The sequence below is a fragment of the Pongo pygmaeus genome, chromosome 1 (genome assembly GCF_028885625.2).
Source record: "Pongo pygmaeus isolate AG05252 chromosome 1, NHGRI_mPonPyg2-v2.0_pri, whole genome shotgun sequence".
Classification (NCBI taxonomy): domain Eukaryota; kingdom Metazoa; phylum Chordata; class Mammalia; order Primates; family Hominidae; genus Pongo; species Pongo pygmaeus.
The window spans coordinates 93,768,585-93,795,246 of record NC_072373.2 but is presented as its reverse complement, the minus strand read 5'-3'; the positions used below and the strand labels follow the sequence as shown (position 1 = coordinate 93,795,246).

The window sequence follows — 26,662 nt, the reverse complement described above, 5'->3', positions numbered from 1 at the left end:
TGGGTCTTTTCCACTCTTTTTCCCATCTCCTGGGAGGAGAGTTCATAAAAAGCTTTTGCCCTTCAAGGGGAAAGATACTAATAGGATATACAAGCTGATGAGATGCTTGTATTCAGGTTTAAGAGGGCTCTGGAGACCAGAGCAGGAGGCTGGGGACCTAGAACCAGCCAGCAGACAGAAAGCGGAAGAAATAGAGAGAGAGCTTCCCCTTGAGCTAGGGAAAGGGCAGTAAATGCATGTTCCGTCCTGCACCACACTCCTTTTCAGAGCTGCACCACACTCCTTTTCAGAGAATCCTTCTCTCTTGGAGGTTCGCTCCTTGCCAATTCAGGAGCCTCCTCACCCTAGGGTCCCCAGTGCCTAGTGTGGCTCCTAGCACATAGCAGGGGCTCACTGAGTGCTTGTTGAACTGACCTGAACTACATCTTGATATTAGATAGCAGGAGTACCTAGATGATGAGTGGGGGGGTGTCTGTGGAGGCACAGTGTGAAGGAGGTTATGGAGGAGAGGCCCTGCACATGCGGTGCCTTCATCTATTTATTTGCAGTTTTTTTTTTGAGACAGAGTCTCTCTCTGTCACACAGGCTGGAGTGCAATGGCGTGATCTCAGCTCACTGCAACCTCCACCTCCTGGGTTCAAGCAATTCTCCTGCCTCAGCCTCCCGAGTAGCTGGAATTACAGGTGTGCACCACCACGCCCGGCTAATTTTTGTATTTTTAGTAGAGACGGGGTTTTGCCATGTTGGCCAGGCTGGTCTCTATCTCTTCACCTCGTGATCCGCCCACGTCAGCCTCCCAAAATGCTGGGATTACAGGTGTGAGCCATTGCACCTGGCCTATTTGTTCAATCCAAAAACACTCGTATGGTGGTAACATATACATAACATACAATTTACCATTTTAACCATTTTAAAATGTGCAGTTCAGTGGCATTAAGTGCACTCACATTATTGTGCAATCAACACCACTATCCATCTCCAGAACTTTTTCATCTCCTTTCATAAACATTTATTGAGAATCTACTATGTGCCAGACCCTGCAAGTTGCTCCAAATCTAGTAGTGGGGGGAAGACAATAAAGTCATAAACTCTGACCTAGTGTGATAAATGCTATAAAAGACAGGCATCAAGTGCTATGGGACCACAGGAGTACCCAGTTGGTTGAGAAGAAGGTGCGTTCTGAAGTAAGCTGTTACTTGACTTGAGTCTTGAAGGAGGACTAAGAATTAGTCAGGACGTTAGAGTGAGAGTGGATATGGTGCCCAGTGGGACAGAAGAAACAAAGTGAGAGGTCAGAGAGCAATCCTTGAAACCCTGAGGGTCATGCTAGGGCAGGGGTAGAGCTGAATTGCCCCAAGCGGGTCCTGCTCTAGAGGAAGCCAAGGCTGACATACTGACCCTTCTGTTCCCCTTTGTCAGCCCTATGTCTTCCCCCAACCCTGAGGATGTGCCCCAGAGGCCAGAACCTGAGCCCTCAAGCTCCAATAAGAAAAAGAAGAAAAGGAAGTGGCTGCGGCAAGAAGCCAGCATCCAAGCCCTCACCAGGGCTGGCCATGGGGCCCTTCAGGCTGGCCGGAACTACGAAGCCTTGAACAACTTCCAGAGGGCCTTCCTTCTGGCCTCCAAGGCCCCACAAACCAGGGATACCCCTGTGCTCCAGGCCTGCGCCTTCAACCTGGGGGCTGCCTATATAGAGAGTGGGGACCCAGCCAGAGGCCTTGAGCTACTACTGCGAGCCCACCCTGAAGAGAAGGCACAGGGCAGGCATCATGGCGACCAGTGTTTCAATGTGGCTGTGGCCTACCATGCCCTCGGCGAGCTGCCTCAAGCTTTGGCCTGGTACCACAGGGCCCTGGGCCACTACCAGCCACAGGGTGACCAGGGAGAAGCCTGGGCAAAAATGGGAGCCTGCTACCAGGCTCTGGGACAGCCTGAGCTAGCAGCCCACTGCCTGCAGGAAGCAAGCCAGGCCTATGCCCAAGAGAGGCAGCTGCGGGCCGCAGCCCTGGCATTGGGGGCTGCGGCAAGATGTATGCTGAAGAGTGGGCAGCATCGGGTGGGGGAAGTTGTGCAGGTGCTGGAGAAAAGCCGGAGGCTTGCCGAGAGGAGCACTGAGAGGCGACTGCTGGGTGAGACCTTCGGGCAGGGAAGGCATGGGATCTGGGGAGACACAGAGCCTGGTGATACTCAGAGGGCTGGGTTTGGGGAACCCTGGAGGAGTCGATAGGGGCTGTACCAGCCTTATTTATATCTGGTCCGGCTACCAGTGACCCTGGCTATGCCCTCTAGGGCACCTCTATAATGATCTAGGCCTGGGCTACTCCCAGCTCCAGCTGTTCCCACTGGCCGTGGAGGCCTTCCTGCAGGCCCTGCCCCTGTGCTGGGTGCCAGGAGAGCAGGCCACAGTGCTAAGAAACCTCGGGATGGCCCACAATGCCCTCGGCAACTATCAGGAAGCTCGGGAGTTTCACCAGAAAGCTGCTGACCTGCACGGTGGGTGCCTGGGGCCGGGGAATGGGACTGGGACTAAGATACTAAGAAGGGGTTCCAAAAGGGGCCCAAGGCTTAAGGGTGGATGGCGCTTTGGGACCACTTATGGAGCCTGAAAGTCCAGAACCAGTGGGGGAGAGCTGGAAGTGCAGGAGATGGGACAGCCAGACAGGACAGAGGGTTGTGGGCCCAGAGGCCAAGGCCTCAGGGTTGGGAAGGCAGCAGTGGGCAGGGGGAAGGGTACTGGCTGGGAGAGGAGGCCTAAAGTGGAGTCCAGCCCCTCTGCTGACTGTTTGTGTGACATTGAGGAACCACTTTCACTCTCCGAGCTTCAGTTTCCACATTTTTAAAAACGGGGCCATTAACACCTGCCTTGCCTGCATCAGAGGGTTGTTGCCTGACTCAAACTAGCCAGGTGGAGGCACTCACACCAGAACTCAGGATGGGGCCAGGCTGGGTGTGGAGAGTTCAGGCCTCTCGGATGCATCTGGAGTGTGCTGGGGCTGGGCACCAGGCCTCCAGGGAGGTCTGTCTTGGTTGCTGGAGGGTGGGGTCCTGATGTCCCAGCAGCCAGAGTCCCCTCTGAGGATGGGGTGGGCTCTGTCCTCAGGCTCTGTGGGGCAGCGGTGGGAGCAGGGCCGGAGCTTTGGCAGCCTGGCCTTTGCATTGAGCCAGCTGGGGGACCACAAGGCTGCCAGAGACAACTACCTGCATGCCCTGCAGGCTGCCCGGGACTCTGGTAAGCGTGAGAGGGTTGGGATGTGGCTGGGACAGTGGGGAGGCTGAGGGTCCTAGGGGCTGGTGGGGAGGGAGATGGGGGGAACTGAGGGTAGGGAGTGCCTCTGAGGGGGCGGGTCAGTGGGGTAGGGAGTCATGAAAGGACCTTCCAGGCTCTCTTTCTCAGGGGACATGAAGGGACAGTGGCAGGCCTGTGAGGGTCTGGGAGCTGCTGCAGCCAGGCTGGGGCAGTATGACCAGGCCTTGAAGTACTATAAGGAAGCACTGGCCCGGTGTCAGGTGAGACTCTGCACACCGGAATCCACCTCTCCCCTGCTATCCCTCTTCTGGCTGACATTCCTGCCTTCACTCCTTGTCTTCTCCCCATCACTCACTCAATCAGCAAACATGCATTGGACACACTGTGTGCTAGGTCTTGGGATACTATTGTGAGGAAGAGTCCATCGCTGTCCACAATTCTGGGCAGGTGGTGGCAGGACCTGGGAAAGGCATGGGGATGGGGTAGAAGAGGGAGAAACAAAGCCCGCCTCCCTCCTCCCTTTCCTGTTTCCTTCTTCCCCAACCCCCAGAGGACCACAAAGTCCAGGCATTCCCCATTACCCTAGTATCCACCCTCTTCCCAGAAAGAGCCAGATTCTGTGCGAGAACGGCTGGTGGCCAAGCTGGCAGACACCGTGAGGACGCTCTTGGCCCAGGTGGGGCTGGTCCAGACTCACACCCTGGTGAGATGACACCTGAGACAAGGAGATGGGGGTGGAGAGAGGTTACCCAGAGAAGGGGTTGGTGGTAAGCAGAGCCGATGTTCCCTGGGATGCTGCGCGCTTGGCCGCTCATCTGTGTTCATCCGCCTTGAGCCTGCGCATGAGATACATCACTTTCCAAGGGTGGGCGGTGGGTGGGGGACTGTGGCACGTCTCCAACACAAGGGCTGATATGTAGGTGATTAAAAATAAATAAATAAATTTAAAAGAATCAGTAGGCCGGCCATGTGTGCAAGGAGGTAGAAAGTTTCAAGTCCTTGACTACAGTTCCCTAAATGGCCACAGGATGGAGATGTGCTCCAACGAAGTCCCTCTCTCCCGTCTTTAAGTCTCTGGAGGTCATTTTCTCTGTGGGTCTCCACCGTGTTCCTCCTTCCAGGTCTCTGCTTTAACCTGTTTCTACCTCCGGGTCTCTTTGTACGATTCGTTGGCTCTCCAACCGCCTCCTCCTTCACATTTTCAGACAACCCCAGAAAACCTCTTCCCGCTCCAGGAACTGAAATTATACTTTAATATTTATATGTGTTTAATAGGTTTTATGCCCTTGCATTTTAAGACCATATTTAAAGACACCATATTTAAAATCTGCAAGCAAAATTAAATTAGCCTGGTACAGGCAGAGGATTGGATTGAGGGTTCAGAAAACCTGGGTCCCAGCCAATGTCTGCCACCTATTTTCTGTGACTTTACCATATCAGGCCCCAGAAGGGATGGGGTGGTCATCAGGCGCTGGCCAGGTCTGCTAGTCCCTAAATCTGAATTCAAGCTTGAGAGTTACTAGCAGGGACCTTAATAGAACAAAGAGCTTCACCCCAGAATTGTATTCTCCGAGACAAGTGGCAGAGCCCGAATTGTCTCTATCACATAAGTCTCTGGAGGGAGCACACACACAGCTGGGATGGCCGTTTTTCTCAGACCTATTCCCTTTACTCCACTTCATTCCCAGACTTCGGCTCCGGGAAGACTCCAGGCTCCAGGTGGGGCCAGCCAGGCGGAGGGGACCCCAGCAAAGGCAGGAAGCAGCAAAGCAAGTGCCCAGCACAGGTGAGGGTGGGAATGGTGCAGCAGAGATGCATGCGCCCTCTGCAGGGTGTTGGGGGCTGTCGCAGTGGGGTAGGACCCCATGTGTACCCCCAGGGAGGAGGGGACTGGTGTCGCTCTGCCAAGCTGTGCCCTGGTTCCTTGCCCCTACAGATCTTCCAGTGGGTGGGAAGATGAAGAGTTTGAGGAGGGCCACCAGAAGAAAAAAGAGGAGAGGTCGGCAAACGTTCCCGTGAGGGCTGGGCCGTGGAGACTGGAGCGTGAGTTGATGTAGAGTATTCCTGGCGGTGCCTCTCCTCACTGCAAATGTGGCGCTCCCACCCCCACCCGCCTGCCTCCGCTTCTTATGCCCATCCCACCATCCTGCCTTCCTGTTGTCATTTCTCTGAGGCCTGGCACAACCTCGCGCCACCCCTGAGCCTGGCTGTCCCAGTTCACAACTCCCCAACAGCCCTCCCATGATTTCTGCTTGTCTCTCAAGGCCCTGGACCATGTTCCCCGAACCCTTTCCAGAACTGCCCCTTCCTTCCTGCTCTCATGGCTTTCCTAACTTGTAGAACTTTGCATCTTGGATCCCAGGGTTTTGTTGAAAGCCTACTCTGTGCCCAACACAGCACTGGGCACTGTTGGTAAAGCCCAGCCCACTACTCAATAGCCTCTCCCACAGAGACTTGCAACTCAGGGAGCAGAGTTCCTTGCTACTTGTTGAGCTGACCTGAATTGACCGATGTCTCCTTTTCAGTGTGTTTCCTTCCAGGCACAGTGAATCATTCCCACCATCTAGCTTCTAGTTGCCCCATGTTTACCAAGCACGCGCCCTGCAGAGGGACAGTCCTCTGCAAAGCCTCCATCTATAGTGAGCAGTGCATCCCCTGACACCGCTCCAACTCGTGGTTCTTCTCTCAGAGCTTTTTTCCACCATGACAGTTCTTGGTGCAGAGAGGCATGTGATGAATGTGTCTGTCCTTCTCCATCTAGGTCCAGGACCCAGGGCCCATCTTCCATTTGTAGGTCCAGGCCCTCCCAGAGCGGAGTACCCTAGCATCTTGGTACCCAATGGCCCTCAAGCCAATAGGTGGGTCCTTGAGGGAAAGAAGGAGGCCTGGAGAATAGCAAAAAAAGTAGAATATGTGACTTGGGATGATTTTAATGAAACATGACTGCTGTTGAAGTTGGGGGAAGCTGGGATCTCATGCTTGGGATATAGTGCCCCGAGCCCGCCATTGTCTTTGCCCTTTAGCAATGTGAACAACCCTCACCTGGCTCTGGAAGCCCGGGGTATGCCCTGCTTCCTGAATGGCCTGATGGTAGGCCTCAGTGAAAGACAGGGTGCTGCAGGATGGGGGGATATGAAGCTTAAGCCAACTCCCTCCTTCTCTGGAGCCCAACAGCAGAGGTAAGGGCCAAATAGGGCAGAGGGAAGCTGAAGCCAGGGCAGGCTGCCTCCTGCTGCCTCCCCAGTCACCCCCACTGGCAAGCCCCTCCCTGCCTCTTTCAGGTCATCCAGGTGGCCCAGGGAAAGCCTCAGCAGGAGCCACCAGAGGAGACCCACGGAGTCGGGCATCTGCACTATCGTGTAACCTCCCCCTGCCAGCCTCAGCCCTCATCTCTGAAGCACCTGTCCAACACGCACACGCTAGGGGGTCCTGGGGACCAAGCCTCTTCCCAGTTGCTCAGCCCTGCAGGGATGTGGAACACAGTGCAGCCAGTGGACTCCAGAGGAGGCTGGCTAAGGGCTTTGCAGGCTCAGCCCTGAGAGGTTCTGTTTGTTCCTCCTTGGGATTTTTGGACTCAGTAGGTAAAAGAGAAAAGGAAAATGGATGGCAAATTCCCTGTCTTTCTGGATCCAAATCTTATGATTGCTAGGGGCCTGGCAGTTCTAAAAACTGACTTTGTGGTCAAGTAGCTTTGGAGTCACTGACTGTCTCCAGACGTCCATTTTGCATATGGGAAATGAGGATATAATACTACAGAAGAGGCATCTTACCCAACCGATGCACCCTACTTCTCTGTGAAACACAGGGGTTGCTGGGTGCAGGCCTAGGCTGTGGACTATAGCCTGTAGGACAGCTCCTGCCAGCAGCCACAGGAATAATGATGTGATGTAACATTTCCCAAGCACTTAGCTCATGCCCCGCCCTATTCTAGGTGCTTAGCTCATGCCCCGCCCTATTCTAGGTGCTTAGCTCATGCCCCGCCCTATTCTAGGTGCTTCACAAGTGTATTCTCCTCTAATCCTCACAACAAATATATGAGGTGCTATTATCCCCTTTCACAAATGAGGAAAATAAGGCACAAAGCTTCAGTAATCTGAATTCCCAGGTCACATAACTAGTATGTAGAGAAGCTGGGAATCAAACCCAGGCAGTGAGCACTTTCTAGAATGCTGTGCAGTTCCACTTCCCCAGCTAAGCCCTTGCTTACCCAGAGTCTGTTGTGATTTAATATCAAGTGTGTTTATGCCCGTTGTATGTGTTATTGTAATTCATAATGTAATTAAATACTATACACATTGATGAACAGGCCAGGTGAGATGGCTCACCCCTGTAATCCTAGCACTTTGCGAAGCCAAGGTGGGAAGATTGCTTGAGCCCAGGAGTTTGAGACCACCCTGGGCAACATAGTGAGACCCCATGTTGATGTAAAAGAAAATTTATCTTTAAAAAAAATAAATTGATGAACTGAGAGTGGGAAAAGCAGCACTGTTTCTATAAAAACTAAGTTGGATCCTTAGAAGACTCGACTAAGGTAAATTACTTTTTCTTTATTATTCTTATTCTTTATCTTCCAGTGATGGAGGAAAAAGTGAGTTTATTTATTTATTGAGACAGGGTCTTGCTCTGTTGCTCAGGCTGGAGTGCAGTGGCACGATCACATCTTACTGCAGCCTCAACCTCCTGGGCTCAAGCGATCTTCCCACCTCAGCCTCCCACTAGGAGTACAGGTGCACCACCATGCCAGGCTAATTAAAAAATATATATATAGAGAGAGAGACAGGGTCTCACTATGTTGCCCAGACTGGTCTCAAACTCCTGGGCTCAAGCCATCTTCCTGCCTTGGTGTCCCAAAGTGTTAGGATTACAGATGTGAGTCACTGCGCCCAGCCTGTGAGTCACTTTTTTTAAATTTGTTTGTTTGTTTATTTATTTATTGAGAGGGAGTCTCGCTCTGTCTCCCAGGCTGGAGTGCAATGATGTGATCTCGGCTCACTGCAACCTCCACCTCCCGGGTTCAAGTGATTCTCCTACCTCAGCCTCCCGAGTAGCTGGGATTACAGGTGCATGCCACCAAGCCCGGCTAATTTTTGTATTTTCAGTAGAGATAGGGTTTCGCCATGTTGGCCAGGCTGGTCTTGAACTCCTGGCCTCAGGTGATCTGCCTGCCTTGGTCTTCCAAAGTGCTAGGGTTACAGGTGTGAGCCACTGCGGCTGGCCTCTGTGAGTTACTTTAAAAAGCTACTGTGGTCTGGGCACAGTAGCTTATGCCTGTAATCCCAGCACTTTGGGAGGCCAAGGTGGATGGATCACTTGAGGCCAGGAGTTTGAGACCAGCCTAGCCAACATGGCGAAACCCTGTTTGTACTAAAAATACAAAAAATCAGTGGGGCGTGGTGATGCACGCCTGTAATCTCAGCTACTCGGGAGCCTGAGGCAGGATAATTCACTTGAACCTGGAAGGTGGAGGTTGCAGTGAGCCATGATCATGCCACTGCACTCCAGCCTAGGCAACAGAGAGAGACTCTGCCTCAAAAGAAAAAGATAAAAGCTGCTATGGAATTAGATGTGAGCAACAAGATTATTACAAATTGGGGGAATAATAATAAAAATATAATTTCTGCACTCAAGATTACTTCAAACATGCCATTAACTGTTTCACTTTAAGGAAGCAAACTGGAAATTGCAGGTGATACATAACTGGTGAGGTTTATATAAGAAAGAAGATGAGGAATCCAATCACAGGCTCCATCCTCAAAGAAAAGAACCTCCACTCTCTCAGGATCTCTGGCTGGGACAGAGAATTAAATTGACATAAAACAGATTAACAAGAGAAAAGCATACAGATTTACTTAATATAAATTTTATGTGACACAGGAGCCCTCATAAAGCAATGAAGACCCAAAGAAGGAAAACCTAAATGTTTTGTACTAGGTAGAACAAAGAGCCAATTGTGGAAAAGCAGCTAAAATATATGGGGAGGCCAGTCGCAGGGGCTCACACCTGTAATCCCAGCACTTTGGGAGGCAAAGGTGGGTGGATCGGTTGAGCCCAGGAGTTTGAGACCAACCTGGGCAACACGGTGAGACCCCATCTCTACAAAAACCACAAAAATTAGCCAGGTGTGGTGGTGTGTGCCTGTAGTCCCAGCTACTAGGTAAGCTGAGGCAGGAGAATCGCTTGAACCCAGGAGTCAGAGGTTGCAGTGAGCAGAGATCATGCCACTGCACTGCAGCCTGGGTGACAGAGTGAGACTCTATCTCCAAAAAAATAATAAAAATAAAATATATGGGGAGGCTAAAGGAAGATAAGAGATATTTTAACAAGGTCTGTTTGTACAGAATTCTCTGAGCTTCGACTCCCTGTCTCTGGTGATAAGAATGTTTCTTTCCTCCTGGAGGAAGGCATTGTTCACATGGGAGTTTTGTTTCCTGCTTTCAGGAAGAAAAGGGGAGGTTAGAGCACTCTTCTTATACTTACTGTTTTTCTTTTTCTTTTCTTTTCTGGGATGGAGTCTGGCTCTGTCGCCCAGACTGGAGTGCAGTGGCATGATCTCGGCACACTGCAACCTCCTCTTCCCAGATTCAAGCGATTCTCCTGCCTCAGCCTCCTGAGTAGCTGGGGTTACAGGCGCTCGCCGCCACGCCCTGCTAATTTTTTTGTATTTTTAGTATAGATGGGGTTTCACCATGTTGGCCAGGCTGGTCTCGAACTCCTGACGTCGGGTGATCCACCCGCCTTGGCCTCCCAAAGTGTTGGAATTACAGGTGTGAGCCAGTGCATCCAGCCCTAATTTTTGTATTTTTAGTAGAGGTGGCGTTTCACTATGTTGGCCAGGCTGGTCTTGAACTCCTGACCTCAAATGATCCACTCACCTCGGCTTCCCAAAGTGCTGGGATTACAGGCGTGAGCCACTGTGCCCAGCCAAGACCTCGTTTCTACAAAAAATATGAAAATTAGTCAGGTGTGGTGGCACATGCCTGTAGTCTCAGTTACTGGGGAGGCTGAGGCTGGAGGATCACTTGATGCCAGAGGTCCAGGCTGCAGTGAGCCATGATCAGGCGGCTGCACTGCAGCCTGAGCGACAGAGCGAGATCCTGTCTAAAAAACAAAAAAACCCTTCCCTTTACCTGTGTCTTAGCTTGGGCTATCATAATAAAATATCATAGATTGGATACTCAAGCAACAAATTAATTTCCTGACAGTTATGGGGACTGGAAGTCAGATTAGGGTTCCAGCATGGTGACAGAGAGGAGGGGCAGGGAGAGGAAGAAAGTCTTATAAGGGCACTAATTCTACCAGATCAGGGCCCACCCCTTATACACCAACTAATGCTAATCCCAACCACCCTGTCTCCGAATACCATTACACTGGGGGTTAGCGCTTCAACATATGAATTTGTGAGGGAGGAAGGGAAGGGAACACAAACATTGAATCCATAGCAGTCTGGATAATTATCTTTATCTTAGTGCCTTGATGGTAACTGGTTTGTTACTCTCCAACCTTTTCCCCTAACTACGCAAGAGAGTGTGTTTGCATTCTCAAAACCACTAGCATAAACTCTACTCCTCCTCTCAAGACTTCTAGTGAAACATCATCGTGACCTGGAGCCTATGGTTTCAATTACATTTTAAACCATAGCTTACCCAACCTATTTAAGGATAATTTTATATTTCCATAGCTATTATCTCAGTAAAGGGGTTAAGCATGACTAGGGAAGTACAGCATGATATCCTGGTAAAACAGAGGTAGGGGAAGCTAATGTAGTGGAGAGGGGGCCTAAGTTACATAGGCTCGGTGGTGTAAATAAGAACAGTAGCTTAATTTCTATACCACGTCCTCTGCGACGGTTTGCAGGCATTAGCACCTATGGAAGTATGTACTCGTTTCCCTGTTGTATAGGCGAAAAACTGACACCAGCAGTTCCCACATTCACTCAGCCACTAAGCAGTGGGGCAGGAATCAAGGCTAACTGCTATGCCATCCATACACCTTTCTGAAAGAGTTACAAAACCAGCACTTATTATCAAAGGGCCATTGGGAGCAAGGCATTTCGGCGTATCTGGAAATGTGTGGCGATCTGTAAACGCTCCTGAGGAGAGCTGGAATCCCAAGTGGAAGGGAAGCTGGACCGGGTGGGAACGGCTCCCCGGCACAAGTGCTGCTAGAACCCCAAGCCTCCAGCCCCGAGCGGCTTCCGGAATCCGCGCGTGCTGGCCCGGCCTCTTCGGGGGCGGGGCGAGCGCCGCACATGCGCTGGGGTCGGGCCGGGCCGGGCCGGGGGCGCGCGCTCTGCGAGCTGGATGTCCGGGCTGCGGGCGCTGCTGGGCCTCGGGCTGCTGGTTGCGGGCTCGCGCCTGCCGCGGATCAAAAGCCAGACCATCGCCTGCCGCTCGGGACCTACCTCGTGGGGACCGCAGCGGCTGAACTCGGGTGGCCGCTGGGACTCAGAGGTCATGGCGAGCACGGCGGTGAAGTACCTGAGGTAGGCGCCGGGTCTCGGGTGGCCTGCTCTGCCCCGGGGCGGGGCCTGGGACGGCCGGGCCACCTGCGCGACGGAGAACACGAGGGGCGGGACTCAGGCCGCGCGTTTTCCTCAGCCAGGAGGAGGCCCAGGCCGTGGACCAGGAGCTATTTAACGAATACCAGTTCAGCGTGGACCAACTTATGGAGCTGGCCGGGCTGAGCTGTGCTACAGCCATCGCCAAGGTCAGTGGCACAACTCTCGACCTTTGGGAGCAGCCAGGGAGGAGTCACTGTCCCAGCCCCCTGGCCTAGCCACAAAGGGGTGGGAGAGACAGCTGGGCCAATATGGTCTATTACCGCCTGAAACCCCGCTGAACCACCCTTGACTCTGCCTTCAGGCATATCCCCCCACGTCCATGTCCAGGAGCCCCCCTACTGTCCTGGTCATCTGTGGCCCGGGGAATAATGGAGGAGATGGTCTGGTCTGTGCTCGACACCTCAAACTCTTTGTGAGTATGTGGAGAGGGGCTGTGGGGGAGGAGGGCGTGAGGGCTCTCGGATCTGGGGTTGAATTACCACTTTCTTCCTAGGGCTACGAGCCAACCATCTATTACCCCAAAAGGCCTAACAAGCCCCTGTTCACTGCATTGGTGACCCAGTGTCAGAAAATGGACATCCCTTTCCTTGGGGAAATGCCCTCAGAGGTAGGTGGCTCCAGTTGAATACCTCATCTCCCAGTAACCACTGCCTGTGCTCTGCTCTTCCTTCGTGTTTCCAGGCTGAGCTCATTTTAGTGCCTGGTACAGAAGGTGCCTAAAGGATGGTATTCGAATAAGTGTGCAAGAGCCTTCTCCTCCTTCATAAAGTGTGCTCCATGAGTTCCACGCACCACCTTCTCTAAAGCTTCCTTGCCCTTTCATCTCCCTGGTCCCTCCTTCCACTCTAGTCAGATCCTCTTGCCCTAGCATGCAGTAAACACATGATCTGCCCCTCAGGGGCTGGAGTGGCTGCCCTATCTGAAACCCGTCCTGCAGATGCATGGATTAAGGGATGGGAAATTGGGTAATTTTTTTCCTTAACCCATTTTACAGATGAAGATACTGAGGTGCAGAGAAGTGGTTTGCTTAAAGCTTAAAGTCACTAAATTGTATCATGGCAGAGCTGAAACCAGAATCCGGCTCTCCTGACTCGTCTCAGGCTATCTCAGCCTGTAGCCTCCCCAATGGCGGGCAGGCAGGCACCGAGAACAAAAACTGTCTGGTCTCAGTTTGGCCTGAATCAGTGAACAACTCACACTTTCTCTAGGCCTCAGGCTGCCCTCTGAATGAGACACAATACTTGTACCTCTGAGAATGGTCTGCAGGTGCAGAGGACAGCCTCTCCAGTTAAGGCTGTTTGTGCAGCTGCTGGCTCTGACATCCTTTTCCTGCTCCACCACAGCCCATGATGATTGATGAACTGTATGAGCTGGTGGTGGATGCCATCTTTGGCTTCAGCTTCAAGGGTGATGTTCGGGAACCGTTCCACAGCATCCTGAGTGTCCTGAAGGGACTCACTGTGCCCATTGCCAGCATCGACATTCCCTCAGGTGCTGGGATCCAGAAGGTGGGGTGGGGGAGATTGGGGCCCTACCCTCCTGACCCTTGCCCACACCAGGTCTAAAATAATTTTAGTCTAGAGAGGCAGAACACAGCTTTCTGGACCCCCATCAGGGCTGGGGAAGTGTTCAGAAGTCCCCTTTACATGTTGGCCCCATGAAGAGACCATGGCCCAAGGGTACGTGGAGCTCATTGGACAAGAGTTCCTCAGGTGGGAACTGAGGGGACTTCCCACTCCTCTGGGACTAGGGTAAAATAAGGTGTAGAAGGGGACGAGACATCTGGCCTCTTCCTGAACACCACCCTCTTTTCAGGATGGGACGTGGAGAAGGGAAACTCTGGAGGGATCCAGCCAGACTTGCTCATCTCCCTCACAGCCCCCAAAAAATCTGCAACCCAGTTTACCGGTCGCTACCATTACCTGGGGGGTCGTTTTGTGCCACCTGCTCTGGAAAAGAAGTACCAGCTGAACCTGCCACCCTACCCTGACACCGAGTGTGTCTATCATCTGCAGTGAGGGAAGGTGGGTGGGTATTCTTCCCAGTAAAGACTTAGAGCCCCTCTCTTCCAGAACTGTGGATTCCTGGGAGCTCCTCTGGCAATAAAAGTCAGTGAATGGTGGAAGTCAGAGAGCAACCTTGGGGATTGGGTGCCGTCTCTCTAGGGGTAACACAATGGGCAAGAGGTTGCTATGGTATTTGGAAACAATGAAAATGGACTGTTAGATGCCAAGTGAGTTGTGCTGTCCTTTACACAATTCTTATTCATTTGGGACACAGACAGGGAGCTACTTCTACTTATCAGTGTAGCAAGACTACAAAGAGGTTAACAGAAGGAATTTCTTCAAAGGCCTCCAAGGAATATCTTCTAATTTGTATTCAGGACCTTCCCAGGCTGGGAACAGAGATGCCAGTCAGGATTTATCTCTAGGCTAGGAGCCCAAGCTGATGTTTATTCATTCATTTGGTAGTGCTAGAAACTGGCAACTGTGGGCTAAATCTAGCCCATAGACCTAAATTTATGTTTTTCTTAACCTTCACAATATTTAAAAATCAGAGCACTTCACATAGGTCTACATTTTCAGCTTCTTTTAGCAGGAATGCTCCTTCAAAGGGTATCTGCATTCCTGTTCCCACAGCCCCCAGCATTCCTTGTCCTTTAGCTGCCTGGCTTCTCTAGGCACCTGAGTTCATGATCCTGGGTTAGAAGCTGCAGAGGGGACTGTGCTGACTCCCTCAACTAAGGGATGGTACTACTGCTTGCTCCTCTCAGCAGCTGACGTCCCAGAGATCAGTTTCCTTTCTGGGAGGGACTCCTCATTGAGGGGGGTGCAGAAGACCTGCAGACCCGCATCAACCCTGGTCTTTGAGGCTTCAACTCCTGAAAATCAATTGAGCCCCACCTTTACCAGACCTTTAGTCTCTCTTCTGTTTCTTCTTTTTGGGTTTCTGGCCAGTGCTGACTCCAGCTCTTTCCTTCTTGGGATGCTGCTGCCTCTTCCTCTTACCTCTGCTGCTTGAGCCAGTGTGTGCTCTGCTCTCTGCTTCCCTAGCCCCGCCATCCTTCTCATCCCTTACATCCAAGATGTCCTCCTCCTCTTGATGCTGCTGTCTTTTCTGTTTGCTTTTCCTGATTCTTCCATCACTGCATGCTCTGCTCTCTGCTTCCCTGGTTCCACCCCCTAAAACAGTTTCCTCACCTCCATCTTCTAGGTTCAAGTCCTCCTCCTGTTGCTGCCTCTTCTTTCTTCGGCTGCATGGGTCAGCATACGCCCTGCTCTCTACCTCCTCTGTCCTGACACTGCCTGCAGCCTCCTTGCCTTTTCCTCCTTCCTCCAAGACCCCCATCTTCTCCTCTTCATGGTGCCACCTCTTCTTTTTCTTCCCTTTCCTGAGGGACTGATTGGTTTGCTCTCTGCTATTCAATTCCCCAAGCCCACTTGTTCCTGCAGCGTCCTCCTCCTTCTCATTCCTTTTAGTTGTACCTTCTCTTTCATCTGAGACCTTTCCTTCTTGATGTCGCCTTTTCTTCTTCTTGCTTTTTCTGATGTTCTGCTCAGCATGTTCTGGGTGCTTCTCATCTGCATCATTCCTTTCAGATGCTGTAGCTTCTTCCTCCTCTTTCTGTTTCTTTTTCTTTTTCTTTTTTCTGGGGGGCTTGCTCTCTGACTGCGGTTGAGGGGCCCCAGGGTCCTGGCCTTTGAGACGAGCCAGGAAGGCCTGCTCCTGGGCCTCTAGGCGAGCAAGTTTGGCCTTCATCGTGATCCCAAGACGGGCAGCCCTGAAACAGACAGGGTCCAAGTCAGAGCGAGGGTATCGGGGGAAATGGGCCTAGTCCTTAAGCCTGCAGGGAAAGTTGGTGGAGGGTAGGAGTGGGGAGCTGCCTATCTTCAGGCAATAGATGGGTAGGTAATAGGAATCATTTCCCTGGGGTAAAAAGAACCAAGAGGTGGCACAGGCCATGATCAAAGGTGGGGAGAAAAGAAGGGATCTCAAGGAGCTGACCACTACTTACTTGTGTGCTGTTCGCCCCTCACAGGCTTGGAGCAGCATCTCATCAGTCAGACTGTTAGGGGAGATCGGCAGTTACAAACAGACCTGGTGGAAGGGCTTGACCTCTCCTCCTTCTAAAACATTCCTTCAACACTGAGTTCTTGTTCAGGACCTGGCACTTTTTGAGGTACTAGGGATACAAAGATTAGTACAACACAGTTCCACCCACCCCCAAGAAGCCCCCAGTCAAGCATTAGATTTAGCCCTTTCTCTTGCCATCTGAGGACATCTCCTCCCACATTCCCCAAGAGCTAAAATGAAGTCTCACATCTTTGGGGACTTGGGCCCCTGGTTGTCGTCATCACTGCAGCTCTCCAAGTCTTTGTTTGGCTTCTCTCCACCTGAAGTCAATGTAGCCATCTAGGAGGGGTCATGGGGGTAGACAAGGCCTTGTCAACACCATCAGCATCCCTATTCCCTTGTGGAAGCCCCCTAAGAATTCACAGCTCCAGGCAGTGGTTTGCCAGCCGCCAGCATTGCTCCTTGAGGAGCCACAGGGAGGTGTGCCATCCTGCATACTCGAACTTGGGTAGGAGATGGGCTGCTGCTGCTGGGATGTGCAGCAGCTTTGCCCTCTCTGGCCCACAGCTGGCTGGTGAGCAGAACAAGAAGAGGAAATGCTCTGGTTCATCAGGTCTTCACAGTGGACAGGTGCCAGTGACTGACAGTAAAGATGCCCCGCTCCACCCTGACCACAGTACCTGTTCACAGTACCTTCATTTAATCAGATTAATTGAAAGTCTACTATGGGCCAAGGAGTTGGGGATTCAGAGTGGAATAAGAATGAGATGGGCCCAGCCCAGATGGAATCTACATAGGCAATTATGATGGAAGTGTTGCCTGTGACAGAGGAAGGGTACTCAACTCAGACTTCAGAAAATGGCTTCTAAAAGTAACTGATGTATAAGCTGAGCTCTGGAGGATAAGAGAAACTCAGCAGAGAAACTCAGCAGGTAAAGGGGGAAAGGGAGAAGAATGTCCCAAGCAGAGGGAGCAACATATGCAATAACCTGAAGATGGAAGAGTGTCGTACCTTCAAAGAAAAGAAACAGATTGGAATCTGTTATGCTAATGGTTAGGCTAAAGTAGTGGTCCTGGAGAAAAGTGAAGAGATGAGGCTGGAGATGGCAGGAACAGGCATGCAGAGCCATATAAGCCAGTCTGATAAATCTGGATTGTGTCATCCTAGGTCAAAGAAGACCCAATGACATGATGACATTTATGTTTTAGACAGAACACTGGATGCTTTGTGGAGAAGTCCATCCTCCACAAAGGTTGGGGTGGGGAGTGAGACTAGAGGTGTCCTTAGGAGGCTGCTGGAGAAAGAAATTAGGCAAGAGATGATGATGGCCCGAAGTGGGGTAGTAGATGGTAACAGAGATGTAGAGAAATGGGAAAGATTTGCTAGGTAACATGTATAGCCCTTAGCACATAATGACCATTACATGTTAGCTTCCTTCTATTGGTACAGTAGAAAGTGGAGGCCTGAAGTCCTGGGTTCCAGTCCTGTTTGCCATTACTAGCCAGCTGTGGGCTCTTCAGCAAACCACTTTTCACCCTTTTAGCCACATCTGCAAAGCAGGGATGGTCCAGATAATCTCTCAGGTCTCCTCTGGCTTCTAAGTCCTTTGAATTAGATGTCCCCTGGCCCCCCCAAAATCTGGCAGCTCCTGACTTAAGAGACTGTACCCTACCTCCCACACCCTATTGCTGCTCCCTTAACAGATGGCAGGATCCACGGAACCTGAAGATCTCAATTCCTGCTGAGGGTCTGGGCAGTCTAAGTAAGCAACAGCAAGGCTGGTCACAGGATCCCACTATGTTAGGAAAGTCCTGAGAATTGATAAGGCATACAAGGCAACTGTTCAGGCCCCAGGGAAACCAGGAAAGAGAATAAGTATGGACTCTGTTACCCACAGCCTCTAATACCTTCACAAACTTCTGATACAGCAGGTTGGGCTTGGGATGATTATAACGGGTGGTCTCCTTAGAAAGGCTCCTTATCTGTACTCCATCCTGTAGAGAATTATCAGTACCAGTGAATGGGTGACATATCATGACTGCCTACGCCACAGGTCCCAGGCCCTCTGTTTCATGTGCCCATCTATCAAGAGCTCATACCTGCCCAGTTTCCACTACCAAGTTGGCCGCAGTCTTGTTGAAGAGCTCATTCCACCAGTGGTTTGTGAACTCCTTGGCAGGGTCATGTCCCACCTGCCAGGGGAATATGAGCTCTGAGTGCCTGCCTCACCTGCCCTCAAGGGTCCCCTCTCCCATGCATGCTAACCTTCCTCAGTCCACCCAGTCTTACCCCATGAGTGTCTTGCTTCAGTGTCACCCTGAGAGCCTGGGTGATACCATTCTCCTTCCGGCCGAGGCCTTTGCCTGCAGAGGACAGTGAGCGACTTGGCTTATTCTCCTGCCTGCTGTGAGACCTCACAAGGCACCCCCCACACAGGCCTCTTGCCATTCCACACACCTGACATTGGGGTATACTCTGTACCTCTCAGAAGACCTCCCAGCTCACTTCTTTCTAGTACCACTCCATACAGTCCCCTGCCTTTGTGTGAGCCTGAACTATCTCTTCCTTCAAATTCTTTTGGAAGAGAGCCCATATCTCTTTTTCCCTCCCCTAGTCCTTCCAACCACCACTTCTTCATTATCCACTGTCAAATTTCTTCCTTTCTTCCCTTTTCTGGGAAAGTTAGAAATTTTCTTCTGCAAATTTCCCTTTAAACTAGCTTTTCCTCCTTTAATTAAATGGACTACATGGGGGGTAATCCAGGATGATGCCTTTCCCCTGGGCAGATGGTAGGCAGGGAGCTGGGGGATGTGGAAGAGGCCCCATGGGGATCACCTTGAGTCCATCCATGCTTTAGCAGCTGCTCCTCAGCAAACTTCATCCCACGACTCTTGACCTCTGGGGTGACATTCATGGTGAGAAAAAAGTTTCTATCCTCAGACTCTCAACAGAGAAGAAGAGGTGATATCATCCTTTTAAGAAGAAAGTAGAAAGTGCCCAAACAGCCATCAGTTCCATCCTGACTGCTTGTTAAGAATTCTCTGCTAGTTGGGTGCAGTGGCACACACCTGTAGTCCCAGCTACATGGGAGGCTGAGGCGGGATTGCTTGAGTCCAGCCTGGGCAGTATAGCAAGACCCTCTCTCATAAAAAGAATAAAGCAGCCAGGCGCAGTGGTTCACATTTGTAATCCCAACACTTTGGAAGGCCAAGGTAGAAGAATGACTTGAGCCCAGGAGTTGCAGACCAGTGTGGGCAACATAGTAAAACCCTGTCTCTAGAAAAAATAAAAAATTAAAAAGAAAGAAAAAAGAATTCTCTTTCCTGAGCCAGAGACAGAGGAAGGAGGTGGCCTGCTCTTTGGGGAGCTCCCTATCTGGCTACAGAAAGACCAGCATATAAAGAAGTCAAGGAGGAATGGTGTCAATTCTGATACCTAAATTTATGGTGTGCTCACCACATGCCAGGATGTGCTAAGACTTTACAAAGATTATTTCATTTAATTTTCCCAGCCCATTCAGGAAAATATTAGCCTATTGTACAAATGAGTAAAGTAAGGCCTAAAGAGGTTAAGTGACTTCAAGGTCACACAGGTAACATGTAGAATTCAAGCCAGGAAGCTTGTCTGCAGAATCTATAGTGTACCACTACATAGTATCTCCCAGAATATATTACCTTGTAAACACAAAGCTAATGAGGTGCTTATTAACCTGAGTCATAAGATAATGGTACTCGGTAGAGACCAGATCCTGTACTTATGCTTCAGCATTTACACTGTCCTCTTGGTGTGGGGGCTACACACTTCTCCCACACCACTGCAGTATTTCAGTCTGGCTGGAGTTCCCCTTTTGAAAGTGTCCAACTTAGGAAGGGCACTCTTATTGAGCACTTAATGCATAACAATGCATAACAGGTGGATTACACATATTGCCATACTGTCATATTAACTCAGTCAATCTTTTTTTTTAAGACAGGGTTGCTCTGTCACCCAGGCTGGATGGAGTGGAGTGCAGTGGCACGATCATGGCTCATTGCAGCCTCAAACTTCCAGGCTCAAGCAATCCTCCCACCTCAGCCTCCTGAGTAGCTAGGACCACAAGAACATGCCACCACGCCTGGCTAATTTTTGTATTTTTTTTGTGCAGACAGGGTTTTGCCATGTTGCCCAGGCTGGTCTCTAACTCCTGGGCTCAAGCGATCTGCCCACCTCTGCTTTCCAAAATGCTGGGATTACAGGCGTGAGCCACTATATGTGGGCTTAACTCATTTAATCTTGATAGTCCTGTGAGATAGACATTATTCTTATTTTACAAATGAGGAAAACAAGGCCTGGGTTTCTTGCCTAAGGTTACATGGCTAGTAAATGATGGAGCTGGAATTACATGATGGAGCTGGAATGAGCCCAAGTCGCCTGACTCCAAAGTGGTCCTCTGTCTTCTTTCTTTTTTCTTTTTTTTTTTTTTTTGATACGGAGTCTCACTCTGTCACCCAGTCTGGAGTACAGTGGTGCGATCTTGGCTCACTGCAACCTCCGCCTCCCAGCTTCAAGCGATTCTCCTGTCTCAGCCTCCCGAGTAGCTGGGACTACAAGGCTCATGCCACCATGCCCGGCTAATTTTTGTATTTTTAGTAGAGATAGGGTTTCCCCATATTGGCCAGGGGCTGGTCTCGAACTCCTGACCTCTGGTGATCCACCCGCCTCGACCTCCCAAAGTGTTGGGATTACAGGCGTGAGCCAAGGCGCCCGGCCAAAAACTGATGTTCTTCATCACTACACTCTTCAGTCTCTTACAGCTCTTTGTGCTTTCTCCTGTAAGACCACAGCCTAACCCTTGTCGCAATAATTGAAAACTACATGCCCTGGAAGTTAAGAGACCGGCTTTATTCCGCAACTCCAGAGCACGTAACGCGGCGCCAGAACTCAGGAATACATTCAGTCGTTATTTGTTGAACTGAATGGCATAGTTAGGAATGGCTTTACCGGATTTTCAATGGATAACTGGGTAGAAGCTGTGCGCCCCAGTCTTTCTGAAACCTGTGATCACACTTTGGGCACTGTCCCCTCCACAGTCAATCTGTGTTTTCAGAAGTAGCCCCAGGTTCACTCGTCTTACAGCAGTCCTGAAGAGCCGGCTGCCCTTTCCCTAGGCTTCCTTCCTCTTGAGGGCTAAATTCCAGCCCTCCTACCCCAGTGCCACTTGGGTAAAAATACTCCGCTCCTCTCACGTTTGCTAATAAGCCCGGGCTCCGACTACCACCGTTCGGGGGAAGGGAGCCCCTTACCGTCATTGCGGGGTCCTTTCCGCGGAAACATGTGCCGGACCTGACTTGTGCGCCGCCATCTTCCCGGAAATGCCGTTTTGTTCCTTCTAGGCTGTCGAAACCATAGAGACGTCCGCGGATACCAAAATCACGGTCTTTCCAGGAGAAACCATTGCGGAGGCCAATTTGCCGGTATGGTTGCCATAGAAACTGGGACCTGGAGCGTGCCCATTTTCGGAGGTTCCGAGGCTGTTCCACTTGCCTCATGCCTGCAATCCTTGAGCAGCCAAGGGACTTCAGTACTAACTGGCCCTCTCAGGATGCCAAGAACGGCTATGTGTCCTACACTGAGCTAGTCCCGGGCGCAAATACGAGGAAGGAAAACTCTAGGGAAGCATTGAGAGTAGCCTGAGAAATTCGTGGAGGCAGAGTAGGTAATAGCTGTGTCCTAATTTTTCAGGGTTGAATACTCATGAATACTTAGCCTTCACAGGAACAGTTATTTATGAAAGCCTAAAGACTAGACATCTCAATAGGTTCATCAAGCACTTTTTTTTTTTTTTTTTTTTCCTGAGGCAGGGTCTCGCTCTGTTGCCCAGACTTGAGGGCAGTGGCGCCATATCGACTCACTGTAACCTCCGCCTCCTGTGCTCAGGTGATCCTCCCATCTCAGCCTCGTGAGTATCTGGGACCACAGGCATGCACCACCACGCCTGGCTAAGTTTTGTATTTTTTGTAGAGAAGGGGTCTTGCCATGTTGTACAGGCTGGTCTCCTACCCCTGGCCTTAAGTGATACGCACACCTCGGCTTCCCAAAGTGTTGGAATTACAGGCGTAAGCCACCGTGACCGGCCTCATCAAACACTTTTTGACTCACCATTGTGTGCCAGAACTTGTCCCTTTGGTACTGGGGGATACAAGGATGCATAAGACATAGGTCTTGATTTAGGGGAACACCCAGTCTAGCCTGGGAAACTTGGGACCTTGAGTGGGATTAGACGGAGGACATGCCAGTGGGACTTGGAGAAAGATACAGGATGGGTGAGACGCGGTGGCTCATGCCTGTAATCCCAGCACTTTGGGAGGCCAAGACAGGCAGATAGCTTGAGCCCAGAAGTTCAAGACCAGCCTGGGCAACATGGCGAGACACCGACTAAAAATACCAAACAAACAAACAAACAAAAAACCGGGCATGGTGGTGCACGCCTGTGGGTCCCAGCTACTGAGGTGGGAGGATCCCTTCAGCCCGCGGTGGGGGTGGGGGGAGGGCGGAGGTTGCAGTGAGCCAGAAAAAAAAAAAGCAGGATCCCAGAATGCATGCCAGGCTGAGGAGTTTGGACTTGCCTTGTAGGTATGAGGATGTATTGAGCAGAGGAGGGAAAGAAGATACTGCAAAGAAGTCAGCAAAAGGGACTGCACATGCCCCATGCCCCTACCCCTGCAAGCTGTTCCTTGGCCTCACTCTGCCACCCAAGAACTAAAACCCGAGAAAAGTTATCCCTTTCTGCCTCCCGATATCGGTATTTCCGTTCACTTAGCGCCCCCTAGAAACTTCCAAACAGAAAAATCGCCATTTCACAGGAAAGCCTTGTCATAATTGCTCTGTATGTCATGCCCATTCATCCCCATAATTTTTTCCATAAAATTAATTTTACTTTCAAAACATGCTACATGGGGACAATACTTTAAACGATGGATCTTAATTACTGGAATTTTAGACACTTGCAGAAGGGATATGGGATACTTCAAAGGCATTCCTTAGAGATGGATTCAACAGAAACATTTTGTGAAGGAGAGTCACATCTGACTCCTTTTCCCATTCTGCCACTCATTGTGTGACCTTGAACAATTCTTTTTTTTTTTTTTTTGAGATGGGGTTTCCCTCTGTTTCCCAGGCTGGCCTTGGACTCCTGGGCTCAAATGATCCTCCTGCCTCAGCCACCCAAGTAGCTGGGAGTACGGGGGTGCATGCCACTGTGCCGGGGCAAACTTGAGTTTCGCTGCAGTGTCCTGAGCCACTGAGAAAATTCCACAGACAGGGCTTCAATTTCCACCCACCCCCACCTCTCCATCTCTTCTACCCCTTCTATCTAAAATATATGCGTGTGTGTATTATATACAAAATTGTATGTTATATAGACTATTTCATATATGTGTATATGTATGTACATATACATATACATATACATGTATATATATGAAATATATAAGAAGTTTTAAAATTCTGAATGAGGTAACCCTCAAGGACCCTTTCCAAGCTAGAGTTTTTGTGTGATGCACTTTGCCAGCCACTCCCAAAACTTAATGGCCATAAATCTTTGAATCAAGATTCCTAGTCTGGCCTAAGTCTTTGAGCTCACTGTTCTGCCTGATTCACTCATTCAATAAATATTTATTAAAGGTCTCCTGTATACTAAGGGCTAGAGGTATAAAAAGGTCCATCTCTTGTCCTGTCAGGCCTCACGATCTTGTGGGGGTTTAAACTAGTTACCAGGCATTTATATCATTGAGTAATGAGAGTTGTGGCAAGGTCAGGACACAGTGCTATGGGGATAAGATGAGAAGCATCTGACCCAATCTAAGACCCCTGGGAGCTTCTTGAAGAAGTCACTGAGGCTGCAGCTTGTCCCTGGGGGCTATGAGGGATCGCAAGAGAAATGGGTCTCAAGGAGTTCACAGTTTAATGGGATCTCATACCTCCTCACAAAGGTAGAAACAAAGGCCATTGTGAGAGAAAAAGAATACATGAATACTTATAAGGAAATGGCCTGAAATGCAGATAACAAGATGCATAGAAATATTTATTACAGTAATATTTATCAAATGGAAAAATTGGAAAGAATCAAAATATCTCACAACAGGAGAAAGGCTACATAAATTTCAGTGTAAACATACAATGGACTAATGTGTAGTCTTCAACAATGATGTTGAAGAATTCTTTTTTTTTTTGCGACGGAGTCTCTATCTCCAGGCTGGAGTGCAGCGGCACAATCTTGGTTCACTGCAACCTCCACCTCCTGGGTTCAAGCAATTCTGCCTCAGCCACCTGAGTAGCTGGGACTACAGGTGCGCACCACGACGCCCAGCTAATTTTTGTATTTTTGGTAGAGACGGGGTTTCACCATGTTGGCCAGGATGGTCTCTGGCATCTCGATCTCTTGACCTCATGCTCTGCCTGCCTTGGCTTCCCAAAGTACTGGGGTTAGAGGTGGAGCCACCGTGCCTGGCTGAAGAATTCTTAATAGCTTGGGTACATGTCTGTGATATAATTGAAATGAAAAAAGAAGATACAAAATGTTACCTACAGTAAGAATCTATCTATGTTAAAAATTCATAGGCAATAGGATGAAAAGTAATAAAATACTTAGGAATACATTTAAAAAAATACTTAGGAATACATTTAACAAAAGATGTGCAAGCTTTATACATTGAAGCTACAAAACCTCATTGAAAGAAACTAGGAAGAGCTAAATAAATGGAAATATATCCTGTGTTCATGGAATAGAAGACAATATTGTTAAGATGACAATACTCTCCAAATTGATGTATAAATTCAACACAATCTCTATAGAAAATCCCAGCTGGATTTTTTTTTGCATAAATCAACAAGCCCATCCTAGAATTCATATAGAAATGCAAAGGACCAGCTGGGAGCGGTGGCTCACACCTGTAATCCCAGCACTTTGGGAGGCCGAGGCGGGAGGATCATTTGAGGTCAGGAGTTCAAGACCAGCCTGGCCAATATGGTGAAACCCCGTCTCTACTAAAACTACAAAAATTAACCAGGTATGGTAGCACGAGTCTGTAATACCCGCTATTTGAGAGGCTGAGGCACGAGGATCACTTGAACCTGGGAAGTGGAGGTTGCAGTGAGCCGAGATCACACCACTGCACTCCAGCCTGTACGACAGGGTGAGACTCCGTCTGAAAAAGAAAAAAAAAAAAGACAGAGAGAGAGAGAAAACAAAAGAATAGAAATGAAGGCCGGGCGTGGTGGCTCACGCCTGTAATCCTAGCACTTTGCGAGACCGACACGGTCAGATTACCTGAGGTTGGGAGTTCAAGACCAGCCTGACCAACATGGTGAAACCCTGTCTCTAATTAAAAAAAAAAAATACAAAAAATTAGCCGGGTGCAGTGGCGTGCACCTGTAATCCCAGCTACTCTGGAGGCTGGGCAGGAGAATCTCTTGAACCCGGGAGGCAGAGTTTGCGGTGAGCCGAGATCATGCCACTGCACTCCAGCCTGGGCTACAGAGAGAGACTTGGTCTCAAAAAAAAAAAAAAAAAAAAGCAAAGGGCCCAGAATAGCCATAACAGTCTTTAAAAGGAAGAAAGCTGTAGGACTTACGCTTACGCTTCCTGATTTCAAAACTTACTACAAAGCTACAGACTGTGGGGTTTTCAAAGAGGATAGACATGTAGATCAATGTAATGGAATTGAGAATCCAGAAATAAACCTATACGCTTATGGGCAATTGATTTTGAACAAGAGTGCCAAAACAGTTCAATGGAGAAAGAATAGTCTTTTCAACAAATGGTGTTGGCCGGGCATGGTGGCTCAAGCCTATAATCCCAGCATTTTGGGAGGCCAAGGCAGGAGGATCACTTGAGCTCAGGAGTTTGAGACTAGCCTGGGCAACATAGTGAGACATCGTCTCTACTAAAAATAAAAATTAGGCTGGGCGCGGTGGCTCACGCCTGTAATCCTAACACTTTGGGAGGCCAAGGTGGGTGGATCACCCAAGGTCAGGAGTTCGAGACCAGCCTGGCCAACATGGCGAAATCCCATCTTAGCCAACATAGTGGCAGGCGCCTATAATCCCAGCTACTCAGGAGGCAGAGGCAGGAGAATCGCTTGAACCTGGGAAGCAGAGGTTGCAGTGAGCCAAGACTGCGCCACTTCACTCCAGCCTGGGCAAAACAGTGAAACTCCATCTCAAAAAAAAAATTAAAAATTAAAATTAAAAATTAACTGAACGTGGCGGCCCACGCCCATAGTGCCAGCTACTTGGGAGGCTGAGGTGGGAGAATTGCTTGGAGCCTGAGCTGTGGTTGTGCCACTGTGCTTCAGCTTGGGTGACAGAGTGAGACTCTGTCTAAAAAAAAAAAAAAAAGAAAAGAAAAGAAAAAGGAAAGAATCCTGTGAAGTCAATTTAGCATGAAGCCCACTCTTTTTTTTTTGTTTGTTTGACAGGGTTTTTCTCTGTTGCTCAGGCTGGAGTGCAGTGGCGTGATCATGGCTCCCTGCAGCCTCGACCTCCAGACTCAAGCAATCCTCCCACCTCAGCCTCCCAAGTAGCTTGGGCCACTCCTGTGGCCCCCCACACCTGGCTAATTTTTGTATTTTTTGTAGAGACGGGGTTTCACCATGTTGCCCAGACTGGCCTCCAACTCCTGGGCTCAAGCATTCCTCCTGCTTCAGCCTCCCAAAGTGCTGGGATTACAGGAGTGAGCCACCACGCCCAGCCTAAGCCCCCTTCTCTTGATACCTGATCACCCTTGATATCGGATCAGGTT

At 50.0% G+C, this 26,662-nt stretch overlaps 3 protein-coding genes across 3 annotated transcripts; 2 read left to right on the top strand and 1 right to left on the bottom strand.

Moving 5' to 3' along the window:
• The first annotated feature begins 1,423 nt into the window (after positions 1 to 1,423).
• Positions 1,424 to 6,610, top strand: TTC24 (tetratricopeptide repeat domain 24). The gene is made up of 10 exons (XM_054489935.1): positions 1,424 to 2,129; positions 2,290 to 2,493; positions 3,101 to 3,229; positions 3,395 to 3,507; positions 3,852 to 3,950; positions 4,936 to 5,033; positions 5,184 to 5,290; positions 5,773 to 5,886; positions 6,009 to 6,105; positions 6,529 to 6,610. Exons 1-10 carry the CDS (start codon positions 1,424 to 1,426, stop codon positions 6,608 to 6,610), a joined length of 1,749 nt encoding a protein of 582 aa, XP_054345910.1.
• A 4,863-nt stretch (positions 6,611 to 11,473) lies between these two features.
• On the top strand, positions 11,474 to 14,040 carry NAXE (NAD(P)HX epimerase). Its single transcript, XM_054489927.2, has 6 exons — positions 11,474 to 11,729; positions 11,845 to 11,953; positions 12,109 to 12,219; positions 12,301 to 12,414; positions 13,151 to 13,298; positions 13,623 to 14,040. The coding sequence occupies exons 1-6, from the start codon at positions 11,548 to 11,550 to the stop codon at positions 13,823 to 13,825; spliced, it is 867 nt and encodes a 288-aa protein (XP_054345902.1). The 5' UTR covers positions 11,474 to 11,547; the 3' UTR covers positions 13,826 to 14,040.
• Positions 14,041 to 14,738: 698 nt separating this feature from the next.
• On the bottom strand, positions 14,739 to 21,321 carry LOC129037594 (G patch domain-containing protein 4). Its single transcript, XM_054489916.2, is given in 9 exon segments — positions 14,739 to 14,994; positions 14,997 to 15,588; positions 15,823 to 15,873; positions 16,129 to 16,220; positions 17,790 to 17,876; positions 17,982 to 18,074; positions 18,172 to 18,245; positions 18,718 to 18,780; positions 21,165 to 21,321. Coding segments are annotated over 9 exon segments (1,128 nt in total). The 5' UTR covers positions 21,196 to 21,321; the 3' UTR covers positions 14,739 to 14,949.
• Between the last annotated feature and the right edge of the window lie 5,341 nt (positions 21,322 to 26,662).